This window comes from Trichoplusia ni, chromosome 4 (assembly GCF_003590095.1).
Source record: "Trichoplusia ni isolate ovarian cell line Hi5 chromosome 4, tn1, whole genome shotgun sequence".
Lineage (NCBI taxonomy): Eukaryota > Metazoa > Arthropoda > Insecta > Lepidoptera > Noctuidae > Trichoplusia > Trichoplusia ni.
In genome coordinates, this window is record NC_039481.1 from 6686263 (window position 1) to 6699543 (window position 13281).

The 13281-nt window shown below is 35.3% G+C and overlaps 2 protein-coding genes across 2 annotated transcripts; both read left to right on the forward strand.

Moving 5' to 3' along the window:
• The first annotated feature begins 8284 nt into the window (after positions 1 to 8284).
• Positions 8285 to 10823, forward strand: LOC113492757 (cyclin-C). The gene is made up of 3 exons (XM_026870406.1): positions 8285 to 9040; positions 9123 to 9215; positions 9613 to 10823. Exons 1-3 carry the CDS (start codon positions 8450 to 8452, stop codon positions 9733 to 9735), a joined length of 807 nt encoding a protein of 268 aa, XP_026726207.1. The 5' UTR covers positions 8285 to 8449; the 3' UTR covers positions 9736 to 10823.
• Positions 10824 to 12109: 1286 nt separating this feature from the next.
• LOC113492758 lies at positions 12110 to 13208 on the forward strand. Its single transcript, XM_026870407.1, has 3 exons — positions 12110 to 12254; positions 12444 to 12678; positions 12977 to 13208. The coding sequence occupies exons 1-3, from the start codon at positions 12169 to 12171 to the stop codon at positions 13130 to 13132; spliced, it is 477 nt and encodes a 158-aa protein (XP_026726208.1). The 5' UTR covers positions 12110 to 12168; the 3' UTR covers positions 13133 to 13208.
• Positions 13209 to 13281: the final 73 nt, after the last annotated feature.

Sequence of the window (13281 nt, forward strand, 5' to 3'; positions counted from 1 at the left end):
AAATTCCAAAAACATTTTCTACAACCCTCCTGGCCCTACAGAGTCTATAGTTGAAAATTCGTTTCATTGTGCCACGGTTATGAATACCCGGGTACGGCCTCATCAAGTTTTCCGATAATGGGAATGCACTATCGCCCAGTATTACATAAGGAAGGTCAGGTCCATCTGGTGATATCGTTTCTTGGTTTGGAAAATTAAGACGGTGTTCCACCATTCTTTGATAGAAACTCGTTTCTTGAAAGATGCCACTGTCAGATGCTCTTCCTTTCGCACCACAGTTTGCATATATAACATTATAAGATGCATCTACAATAGCCAGTAGTACAATACTTAACTGATCTTTGTAGTTGTAGTAATCACTGTTACTATTGCTAGGCGCTTCAATAACCACATGCTTCCCATCTATAGCTCCGACACAGTGTGGAAAATTCCATAATTCGTTCCACTCACGGGCCTTTTCTTTCCAGTGCGCTTCGGAACTCGGAACCTTAAAAAAAAAGTGTTTAAAATTGCAGGCAAACCGTGAAGACCTCCTGGCAACTGAGGAGCCAGAACAGCAATCGGAGCAGCAGAAACCACAATCTCCACTTCCACCATCCCCACTACCATCTACAAGTAGCAAAAAGCATCTAAAAGAAAAGTGGATGACAATCTAAGTGAAGTATTTGAAATAGTTAAATCTGCAAAACGCAAAATGGATGAATCTAAGGATGAATATGATATTTATGGGCAATACGTCGCTTCAGAATTAAGAGCGGTACAAAACGAGACTGCCGTAATACAAGCCAAGGCTTATATTAATAATATTTTAATAGACATGCGAATGGGCAAATACAATTATGGTTACGGATATCATAGCCATCCCGGATATGAAACTGCGTCGACACCAGCAAGTTCAACCTCACAAAAAGAACTTGAAACCATTGAAGAGATAGTTTCACAAATCGCATCAGTAGAAGAAACCGATAGTAGTACCCAGTAGATAGTTCGCCTAATTTTGTATAATTAATAAAAAAAATATTGATTCATAACTTAGTTTTTCTTACCTGGATGTAGTTCTTCAACACACGTATTATATTCTTACAAACTTCGGGTATGATCCGGCTGATTAATTGTTTGGAAACTCTAAAAGTGTATGAGAGTGAAGAATATGAATCTCCAGTAGCTAAATATCTTAAAGTAATGGCTAGTCTTGTTTCAGCGGTAACTGCACTTCGTAAGTTTGTATCTTGTTTCTCTATAAATGGTCCAACATTTTGCAAAAGATATTTAAAATCTGATTTTGACATTCGTAGAAAGTTTATAAATGATCCATCAAACATGCATAAATCACTTAATACGTCTTGTCTTCTTAGCAAGTAATTCCTGACCCACCATCTTTTACGTTTCTTTTTACTAGAAATGGACTTATGCAAAAAAATGTAGGCACCACATAACAACACTACTTCCTCGGGCGACATAACCTAAGCAACTGACTGTGTGGACGGCAGAGTTTCCGAAACATTGTTCCTGGAAACATTTACGTGATGTTTCAGAAACTGTGTATCCGAAACACTGTTGCTCAGTGAATACATGGCTTATAGGTGTGTAAAATACCGATCTAAATTCGTCAAATAATAAAGTGCGATTTTTTGATATTATCTTCAGAATATTATATAAAACCCCCTTTTTCATTGCCAGACACTTCACATCGTGGCAACCCCTTGCCAGACACCCTTAATGTTCATGAAATTATAGTTTAACTTACGTTATAGTATAAAAGCTGATTTTTATATATAATACTTGGGTAATAAGTAGATGATGTTTCGTCATTAGCCAGACATTTTTTATAGTTCCAACCCCTTGCCAGACAAGCATGTAGGGTAGCTGTAGGAGCGAGCGCGAGGCAGTATGTATATGAGTGAGTGCGAGTGAGATGGCGAGTTAAGTCTACCGCGATACCTCACTGCGCAGTTGTTATTTCTACTTTTTTTTTATTTATTTATTCAGTTAACACAGGTACACGTTATACTTATGACATAGTACAGTGTCTCACAAAACAGTACACACTGTTTGTCTGCGAGATCAAAAGTATATAAACTTATAAAAAAAACTTAAATTATACGTATTATTATATAAACTTATAAAAAAACTTAAATTATACATATTATTATATAAACTTATACTGCGCATGTATTGTTTAGTACTCAGTACATGTTTACATCAGCTAAAATAATATAATATAGTATGATACGTAGATATATGTTTACAATTTGTTTATGTGACTTTTTAAATAAAAGTGATTTTGTATTAAAAATAAGTCATGGGTGATACATTAATTTGTGTTATTTGCAACAAAAGTAGTGGCAAAATAACATTATTTTCTGACGAGACATTGAAAAAATGTGAATTAATTTTAAAATTGCGAAAAAAACATAACCTTAAGTACAATGACATCATTTTTCCACGTGAATACACAGAGGGTGGCTATCACAGGGAATGTTACAAATCATTCACAGGGCTAATGAAAAAATATTTTACCTCAGAACCAAAAAATTCTCAAATTTTTAACAATTTAAGGTAATTGTAGCATCTGTTAGGACTTTTGGAATAAAATGCAGATGCAGAGTTAACACACAATGGATTTTTATTTAGATGAAGTTTTACAAACGCCCGACGTCCACCATGACCGATTGCAGAGAGAGAGTTGCCAGTGTAACAAAACAAAAAAAACATCTATATATCAAACATAAGTGTTGCCTCACATAATAGGTTGCTACAGCATATTTAACACACCCCCTCAACACTTAATTTTTGATTGATTAACCTGCTTAAACTAATATATCTAACTTTACCTTTATGTCTAGCAACTCTAGCATAACAACATCAAAGATAACTACCCCTTTATAACACAGTGGACACACTTGCCTTAACAACATAATACACATCCAGCCCTTAACAAAATCAGTAAAAATTAAAACAAATTCAGAAGCAACACTAATAAAATATCACCCCCTTAATGGAAAACTTATTTTAAAATCTTACTTCTAAGTTTTACATACAACTGTCCACCTAATGCTTTAGTAAACATATCTCCAAGATTATCAGAACTACTAACATAGGATAGACTTACACAACCGTCATTAATTTTCTCTATGATAAAATGATATTTTACATCAATATGCTTAAGCCTCTTATTACTGAAATTGTTTTCTGCTATTTTGATTACACTCTGGTTATCCTCATTAATCTTTACTTCCAATTTAAATCCAAAATCTAATAATAAGTTTTTTAACAAGCATGACTCAACTATACCTAAACACAGTGCTACATATTCTGCCTCAGTTGATGACAAAGATACACATAATTGCTTTTTAGTACACCAAGATATTACACAATCAAATACTTTAAATATATATCCTGAAGTAGATTTTCTGTCTTTTGTGTCACCAGCCCAATCAGCATCAACATAACCCTCCAATTTATCATTACCATTACAACCATACACCAATGACAAATCTACTGTACCTTTCACATATCTCAATACACGCTGTAAACATTTTAATAGCAACATACTAGCACAGTGCTGATATCTACTTAAGAAACCAATCGCTACACACAAATCAGGCCTTGTAGCATTAGAAGCGTACAGCAAATTTCCAATTATCTGCCTACATTTCAATTCGATTTCTTTACTTTCAGATTTTTCCCTTCTTAACAATTCAAACTTAAAATTCTGATCAATAGGTATGTTACAAGCTTTGCAATCAGACATCCCATACTTTCTTAATACTTTTAACAAATAATCCTTCTGATTTATAACAGTCTTTCCATTTTCTACATCCTGTTCAATGCTAATACCTAAATAGTTACAAGCCATACCTAAATCTTTCATAGCAAAGTTCTTACACAATTTCTCCTTGAACTTTCTGATCTGTATGTCACTATCACTAAAATATAGCAAATCATCTACAAAAAATTAGCACATAAATGGAATACTCCTTACAACATTTAAAATACAAACATGGATCATTTTTGGATTTTATGAAACCATCACTACACATAAAATCATTAAACTTTCTATTCCAGTACTTAGGACTTTTCTTCAATCCGTATATAGACTTATTTAATTTACCTATTCCTCCATTAGGTAGTTTCATGTACACAGGTTCATCAATGTCACCGTAAAGAAAGGCTCCTGTTACATCCATCTGGTATACTGGAAGTTTCTTTTTTACTGCTACAGCTAACAAAGTACGGAAAGAAGTCAAACTTGCAACGGGGGCATAAACTTCTGCACCATCCATATCAGTCTGCTCAAAACCCCTAGCAACTAATCGGGCCTTGTATTGAATTTCTTGGCTTGGATTTTCTTTTATCCTGTACACCCATTTACTGTTTATTACCTTTATTCCCTTTGGCACCATTGCTACTTCACTCCATGTATTATTTTCTTTCAATGTGGTAATTTCTCTGTTCATAGCTTCTATCCAATTTTCTTTGTCTTCACACTCCATGGCTTCCTTAAGGGTACTAGGTTCATTATGCATGCTTATAAAACCAACCTCATAATCATCAAACCAATTGGGTGCTTTTCTAGAGCGTGTTCTTCTACTATCATTTACTTCTTGAATTTCTTCATCCTCTATAATTTCCTCTTCTAGAAATTCCACTTCTTGCATGATATTGTCACTTTCCTCACAATCCTCAAATTCTTCATTTTCTTCAGTGTTCGACACAGACTGGTATTCTTCATTGTTCAAGTTTTCTTCTATATCTAAATATATACACTCTTCTTCCTGCTCTGCTTTTTCAGGTTTATCATGTTTCTTCACAAATGTAACATCTCTCACTACTTCCACTGCATTTTGCCTTGGAAAATAGATCCTAAACCCTTTTGTGTACTCTCCGTAACCTACAAAAATACCTTTTTCTCCTTTTGCATCAAATTTCTTCCTTTTTTCTTTTGGTATGTGCACAAAGACTTCACTGCCAAATGTATGTAAACCATTAACATCAAACTTTTTCCCTGACCATGACTCGTATGGTGTTTTTCCTTCTTCTTTGCTATGGTAAGTTCTATTTAGAGTGTACACAACTGTGTTAATCGCTTCAGCCCAGAATACTTTGTCCATTCTTTTTGCATGCAACAAAGTTCTTGCTCCTTCAACTAGAGTCCTCATATCTCTTTCAGCTTTCCCATTTTGCTCTGGACAATAAGGTACTGTAGTCTCATGTGTCACTCCATGCTCTGCCAATAAGGTTTTCATTTCTGCATTTACAAATTCTGTCCCATTATCACTGCGAAGTGTACAAACTGGATTATTCAATGTTTTTGCCCTCATAATAAATTCTTTAATTTTTTCAACAGTTTCCGACTTGTAAGTTAAGAAATAAATTGTCCTATAGTTTGAGAAATCATCCTTTAATAAAAGAAAGTACCTTGACCCTCCTATTGACTTTTTTTCTATTGGCCCACACAAATCAGCATGCACCAACTCACCTGTCTTACTTGTAGATCTTCTACTACTATCAAATGGTAATCTATGCTGTTTGCCTTGTACACAAGCTGTACATGTGTCAATTGGTGACTCACTAAAATCAATATTATTTTTCTTTAAAATTCGTTTCACTTCCATATAATTTTGATGTACTAACCTCTCATGCCATTCACTTAACTCAAGTTTAGCTACATTAGCCGCCAAAGATTCTGACTTAAAGTCCATTACATACAGCTTCGAACATGATTCCTTATTAGCAATAGCACACACTCTATTATCCTTGGAAAATACACACTGATCATTAGTCATACTCACTTGAAAACCATTGCATACCACACTACCTACAGAAAATAAATTAATCTTTAATTTAGGAACATGCAAAACATTGTTTATCGAGCAACTGACATATTCTTCACCATCAAATGCCATTAATTTTATTTTGCCTATACCTAGAGCATTTAGGTGTCGTCCATCACCTATCATCACAACCTTAGGAGTGGATAACCTTTCATATTCACAAAATAATTCCTTCTGATATGTCATATGGTGACTGGCACCGCTGTCTACCAACCATTTTTCATCTATTAAACCATCACTTGCGCTAACTGGCACTTTAGACACAAAAGCATTTTCAGTTTTCTTATTATTTTTAGTAGCTTTACATTTGTCCTTAAAATGACCTGGCTTTTGACAGTTAAAACACACATCTTTAAGCTTACAATCTTTCTTCAAATGACCTGACTTGTTACATAAAAAACATTTATAATTACCTTTGTTTTTACCTTTCTGACCTTTAGAAAACAATGCTACACTTTCGTCTACCTTACTGCTACTCTTATTATTTAGACGTTCCTCTTCAACCAAGAGCCGTGCCGTTAAATTATCAACAGTCTGTTTTTCTTCTGCACATGATTCCCACGCACTAACAAAGTGAGAATACTTCGGTGGAAGTGACATGATGATTTTCGACATAGCCATCCTGTCGGTTACCGCTTCTCCCAGTCGCCTCAAGCTCTGCTGCTGTTCCTGCACCTTGGAAATAAAGTCCGCGACACTCATGTCATTTTCAAATTTTAGGGCAAAGAATCGCTGCTGTTGCAGCATCAGTGACGTTTCTCCACTTTTTTCATATATACTGTGCAGCCGGTTCCATACTTCATGCGCTGTTTGACAAGTAACTACTTGATGTAGAACTGGTTCCGCCAATCTTGTCACAATTGCACTCATCGCCTTCAAATCCTTGTCTGCCGACGCCTGCTCGGGCTCCGCTGACGCCTGACCGGGCTTCGCCGACACTTTATCTGGTTTTGTCGCTGCCGCTGCACTGCCATTACTGGGTTTGAGATTCGGATTCGTTACAACCTGGTATAATCCTTGTTCTCTCAAAATCACCGCCATCTGGAATCTCCAGACGCTCCAGTTCTTTGCTCCCTCCAGTCGTATTACGCCGAGCTTTTCCATCTTGATATTTCGTCTCGCAATAACAAAGCAAACCGAGTGACGCCAAAAATGCCGGCCGCCACCGCGTTCCTTCTTGCTTGTCGACACCCGACCAAGCTCCTTCCAGACGATTAATCCAAAGCCAATCTTCACCTAAATACGTTTACGGGCCTGGGCCCATAACCTGTTAGGACTTTTGGAATAAAATGCAGATGCAGAGTTAACACACAATGGATTTTTATTTAGATGAAGTTTTACAAACGCCCGACGTCCACCATGACCGATTGCAGAGAGAGAGTTGCCAGTGTAACAAAACAAAAAAAACATCTATATATCAAACATAAGTGTTGCCTCACATAATAGGTTGCTACAGCATATTTAACAGCATCGAATGTCTTTCCTTAAGATGTTTTTAAAATTTACATAGATTATTAGTTAAATAAATCTGCGCCAAAAAGTTTATTTGCATGAGTCATTCTAATCACAAATCTCTTCTTAAGACATACAATGTTTGTCTGGCAAGGGGTTAGAACTATAAAAAATGTCTGGCTAATAAGGAAACATCATCTAATTATTACCCAAATATTATATATAGAAATCAGCTATTACACTTTAACGTAAGTAATGATATAATTAATATCATTCTTATCATTTATAACGAATATTTAATTAATAATAATTGAAGATAGCACATATTATTGTTTTAGTTGATGTAAGCATGTATTAAATACTAAACAATACAAACGCATCTCACTCGCACCCACTTATATACATACTGCCTCGCGCTCGCTCCTACAGCTACCCTACATGCTTGTCTGGCAAGGGGTTGGAACTATAAAAAATGTCTGGCTAATGACGAAACATCATCTACTTATTACCCAAGTATTATATATAAAAATCAGCTTTTATACTATAACGTAAGTTAAACTATAATTTCATGAACATTAAGGGTGTCTGGCAAGGGGTTGCCACGATGTGAAGTGTCTGGCAATGAAAAAGGGGGTTTTTTTATAATATTCTGAAGATAATATCAAAAAATCGCACTTTATTATTTGACGAATTTAGATCGGTATTTTACACACCTTTAGTACCGTTTACCTGCCTAAGCCACTATAACCCAAACTTCATAATGGTCCATCGTTCTTACCTGGGTTGGGAGTATGCGCTGACAAACTTTCAGCTTTTATAAAATAACGAAGGTCTGGGGTTCACGGGCTCTTGCTCTATTAGCCCGCACCTTAATACCCACACAATAGTTTTGAAAGGAATGAAATGAAAAAATAGTTTTATCCTGTATTAAGATTATTCTAAACGATTGGACTTCATTCTTGTTATATGTTGGTAGAATTTGTTTAGTTTTTCTATCAATGTTACATAATATACTCCATGAGTATACAGGTAATATATTAAAAATCTTTGTTTAACCTATGATTGTGTCTATGACAGGATTGACTGTCACTGACAGTGCGCGTTGTGGTGACAGAATATTTATTTAGGCTTTACCTGAGAGTTATTTAGAATAATTTACGATGGCTGGTAATTTTTGGCAAAGTTCTCACCACCAGCAATGGATATTAGATAAACAGGATCTCGTACGAGATCGTCAACTCGATTTAGCTATATTGACAGAAGAAGAATATCAGAAAATATTCAACTTCTTCGCAAGCATAATTCAGGTTTTAGGAGAACAGTTAAAGCTTCGTCAACAAGTTATAGCAACTGCCACAGTGTACTTCAAGAGATTTTATGCAAGAAATTCGTTGAAATGTATAGACCCGTTGCTTTTAGCACCGACATGTGTGTTCCTCGCTTCCAAGGTTGAAGAATTCGGTGTTATATCAAATTCAAGACTAATAACAACATGCCAAACGGTGATCAAAAATAAATTTAGTTATGCATACGGACAGCAAGAGTTTCCGTACAGAACTAACCATATTCTGGAGTGCGAGTTTTATCTGTTGGAGAATTTGGATTGCTGTTTGATTGTATACCAGCCATACAGGCCTTTACTGCTGTTTGTACAAGATATAGGGCAAGACGATCAATTGTTGACATACGCGTGGAGAATCGTCAATGATTCCCTAAGGACTGATGTCAGTTTACTCTACCCACCATATCAGGTACTAACTTATTCAATATTAGAAGCTGTGTTAAAATTTCGTTTTTATTACATACATTTATATTGAATCTTATGTTTTTTAGATTGCTATAGCCTCTCTACACATAGCCTGTGTGATGCTTGGAAAAGAAAACCTCAAGCCCTGGTTTGCTGAACTGAATGTAGATATGGACAAAGTAAGTTAAAAAACACAAATAGTTAGCTTCCAGTCTTACTAGAATCATATATACAAGTGGTATAGATCATTGTCCACAACAAACCCACTGTAACCAACAAGTCTTTGTGTTTCACAAATGCATGGCTGATTCTGGGTGTGTTCAAGTGTCTTTAATATTTGTGAAACTCCTTGCAACACAAGTTTTTAAATAAAACATTAATAACATTATCTATAAAGCTAGGGTTCTTTTTATGTAAAATAAAGCACTGGACACATTACCTGGACTCCATTTTTTGTAACACGTTTCCTGGAGCTTTTTTAAACAAACTAATTTGTGCATTTACTGTAATGCTTACTTGTACACCAATTTTAATATATCATGAATACTGTCTTTATGATACTAACTTTTTTTTCAGATCCAGGAGATAGTGAGGTCAATAATAAATTTATATGAAATGTGGAAAAGTTATGATGAGAAGAAAGAGATCCAAGCTTTGTTAGTAAAAATGCCGAAACCAAAGCCTGCACCCCAAAGATAGTAGTAGATGATACCTATAATAATCATAGTGTATCTTTAAGAAATTAGATTGTCACAGTAATGTATAAAGAAAAATGTTCATAATGGATGTGATTGGTTTCTGTATGATATTAAGAATTTTTGAACCAATCTCATTAGCTTTTAAGAAAAAGTTTCATACCTACCGATCCTGGTGTTAGTTTATGGTATGTTGACTTTTTGACTCAGATTGTATAGGGTTGACTACCTTAAATTCATCACATTTAAGAAAAATAAGAATGTTTTAATAGAGTAAATGGATGACAGGTTACAATAATTTCCAACAAAATGATTGGCAGGCACCACTGCCATAGAGAAAGATTTTTGCAGTTGGGAAAGCAAGGTGGTGCACTACAGGGGGTATGGGAGCTTCTTGCTTCCACAATTTCTTACTGATGGTAATCTTTGTATTCAAAAAGAAGATTATACTGCTATAAATAAGCAAATGTTTTGTAAAATAAAATCTGAGTAGTTGAATAAGTACAATAGGTGTAATTTTAGTATGTATGATATTTGCCTTTGTATTTAACAAAAGTAGAATTAAAATGTTCCTAACAAACAACTTCTCAACAGTATTTTTGAAAATTGTATATTTGTAAGTAAGTACATGAAATAAATTTTGACAATCAATTGATAATAATATTATTTCTATAAATACATTATCCATGTCAGTTTGAATTAATAACTGGTAGATAAAGAAGTCAATTCTGAATTAAATTTACTTTTTTTTAGCACAATGCTTTAATTTACATGCCTGTCTTCACTTTAACTTACTACAATCCTATTGCATCTATTTTCTCGTACCTGTTAACATATAAAAAATGTTCATTCTCTTTTGACACACTCCCTGGGGGAGCTACAAAAAATAGTCCATATTTTTATCAAATAATATGTAATTTTTGATACAATTAAGAGATGAAAGAATAGTCCAAAAGTATTTATTTCTATGAACAGATGTTTCACGAAGTAGGGTTTTAGTCATAACACAATCAGCTCCAACATCATGATATCTAAAGACTGTCAACAGATTTATCTGTAAAAATGTTATTATATTCTATCAACATTACGGTATCAATTGTTTCATTTTTAACACATACGCATCTCATATGTACCTCCTACTCCTACTAAAATGATATCCTTTTGAAGTTGTCCACACCGCCGCAACGTGCGAATTTATTACTGCGTTAACGGCAAGTGAAGTAAAAAACCTACCATAGGCACAAAGTGCACATAATTAACTAGTATCTAGAGTATTTAAAGAAAGTGCAGGTCTGGGTACCGCCATTTATATCACAAATTATTTTTCGTACCGAAGCTGTATAGTAGAGCTAGGGCCTGATTATAAAAAAATGCATTTTCGTCAAAGCCTGGAGATCCGTTACACGGTCAGTCATAGGTACACCGAACCACCAACCGCCATAAAAATCCTGGCTATTCATAAGTCACCAGACTGCAAGTTTTCCTGGAAAGCACATCGATTAAAGAGAAAGATAATTTGTTGAGAACGTAAGTTTTCCCTTTTACATAAGCATTTATTTATTTATTTAAAACCACATGTAACTATCATCACAGGCTTAACCTAATACAATAGTGTAGTTATAATTGTAGGTCTAGGTATAGTTATTCTTAACATCCATTACTAATATGAAATACAAAATAACGATTTCCGTTTGCGCTACAGGCGCATCACTTGACACCTGTATGCATAATTACAAATCCGTGCAACCAAGTAACGGCTTATTGTATAAGAGTAAAACCATAACAATTCCGATCTTCTCATATCAAAACAATAGTTAGCCATATTACTGTAGTAGCCACACTGTTGGAAAACTTCAGGACTGTTTATCACTATAAGACAACTCTAGGTGTAAATCCACATTTTACGGAAATTATCTAAGCTCCTTGGAGTTGTGCTTGTAGTGTATTTTTTTTCTCATTTGCACAATCAAGCATTATACCTACTCAACAAGCTTTACCAGCCCTAATAAGTCTTGGTTTTGTACATCGTACCTACGTCGTAACTTATTTGGGATTTAGACTAACTTATTTTACAAAGATAGATGCAGATTATTCAAGTTAAATTGATTGCCTGATGAGGAAGATGAAACATACGATACAGTATAAGACTATCAGACCCAGTGTAGAAAATCTATTTAGATAATCTCTCTCCTTTCTGCCAGTAGGTAGTAAATTTTCACTAGTATTTTCGTCGTAGTTGACCGCTAGAATGCAGATACCCAAAGAAAGATAAAAAATATTGATCTTACATTTTTAGTATCTTGTCCTAAAAACTAAACAAGGAAGTGGTTATCCTACATATTTCGGTGAACGATTCCAAATACCTTTGTATATAAATGGTGTGGAATCAGAGCTCGCCACCAGTTGAGTCGCCTCCGCTGTAGACGCTACATCCAACATGTCTGTAAGAGTATTGCTTTGTGACCTATGCGTCATCCTGCTGTTTGGACTGAACTTCATCTTGGCTGACGAGAAACCAAACATGTACGTAGATTTTTATTCTAAACATCATAATTCATCAGCGAAGCTTTCGATTTGATTTTATTTTTCCAGTTTTCGATTAAGAAGAACGTTGTCTTTCCTGGCTCCAACAATTTAACGTCAAGTTCATCAAATACCCGTGATCATTCTTGATTTCAATAAAGCATAAGTGTTTGTGTACCTTTGTCTTAGTTTACCGGCGCCAGACGATGGCCCTAAAGGCAACTGTTCGTGTGGCGGATTTGCGACTAGTTCGATAGAACCCGGTAGTCAGCCTCTCCTCTCACAGACACCGGGGCTGGTCGTCAAGTGTGACGATGAAGGAGCGGGTACGTGCAAGAGTCTCTGCAATGCCTTGGCGACCGCTACCAAAGCGAAGGGACCCGAAGTCTTATGCAATAGACTAAAGAACGCGAAGGAATTAAAGGTACCTCGTCATATTTTTTATTGCATCTGTGCAGAAACCGCATTTACCTAATACTGTTCATCGTACAATTACTGCGCATTGTTAACCTTTTAGCTCTATACAATATTGTGGTCTAGAAGGTACTTACAGAGGCCAGAATCTGTTAATTTACTCATATCTAGGGAGACCTCTTTCTATCTAAATAGAACCTATCAAAAATTTAACGTACAAAATAAAATTAATCTCCTATCAAATTCCAATAAGTAATTTAACTAAAATTCACCCGGTACTAACTTGTTTAAAATTATTTATTTTGCAGTTGTCAGCGTTCTACCAGATTTGCGACAAGCCGTGGACGTATGCCGAACTGACCGCTGACGTGCCGTTGTGCTGCGAAGAATCCAAGGTGAAGCCCTGCCCCTCCGTGGAGAAGACGAACACCACAGACACAGTAGACGCTAAGACAGTTATGTAACGCCCCGGCTATTTATGTGTATTGTGGTAGAACTTAGACGTGCATTTATTATAGTAAATGAATGATTATTTAAAAATTAGGTAGTTTTTGTTTATAAGAAATCATCCTACTCTCTACTATAATTCCTACAATATTATTCCTTATAATTC

What these genes read in the sequence shown, in the direction of transcription:
- LOC113492757 (XM_026870406.1), top strand. Translation starts at nt 8,450, where the DNA reads ATGGCTGGTAATTTTTGGCAAAGTTCTCACCACCAGCAATGGATATTA. An exon ending in TACTCTACCCACCATATCAG is followed by an intron (nt 9,041 to 9,122) that starts GTACTAACTTAT and finishes TATGTTTTTTAG; the next exon opens with ATTGCTATAGCCTCTCTACA. An exon ending in TGAATGTAGATATGGACAAA is followed by an intron (nt 9,216 to 9,612) that starts GTAAGTTAAAAA and finishes CTTTTTTTTCAG; the next exon opens with ATCCAGGAGATAGTGAGGTC.
- LOC113492758 (XM_026870407.1), top strand. Translation starts at nt 12,169, where the DNA reads ATGTCTGTAAGAGTATTGCTTTGTGACCTATGCGTCATCCTGCTGTTT. An exon ending in GCTGACGAGAAACCAAACAT is followed by an intron (nt 12,255 to 12,443) that starts GTACGTAGATTT and finishes CCTTTGTCTTAG; the next exon opens with TTTACCGGCGCCAGACGATG. An exon ending in AGAACGCGAAGGAATTAAAG is followed by an intron (nt 12,679 to 12,976) that starts GTACCTCGTCAT and finishes TTTATTTTGCAG; the next exon opens with TTGTCAGCGTTCTACCAGAT.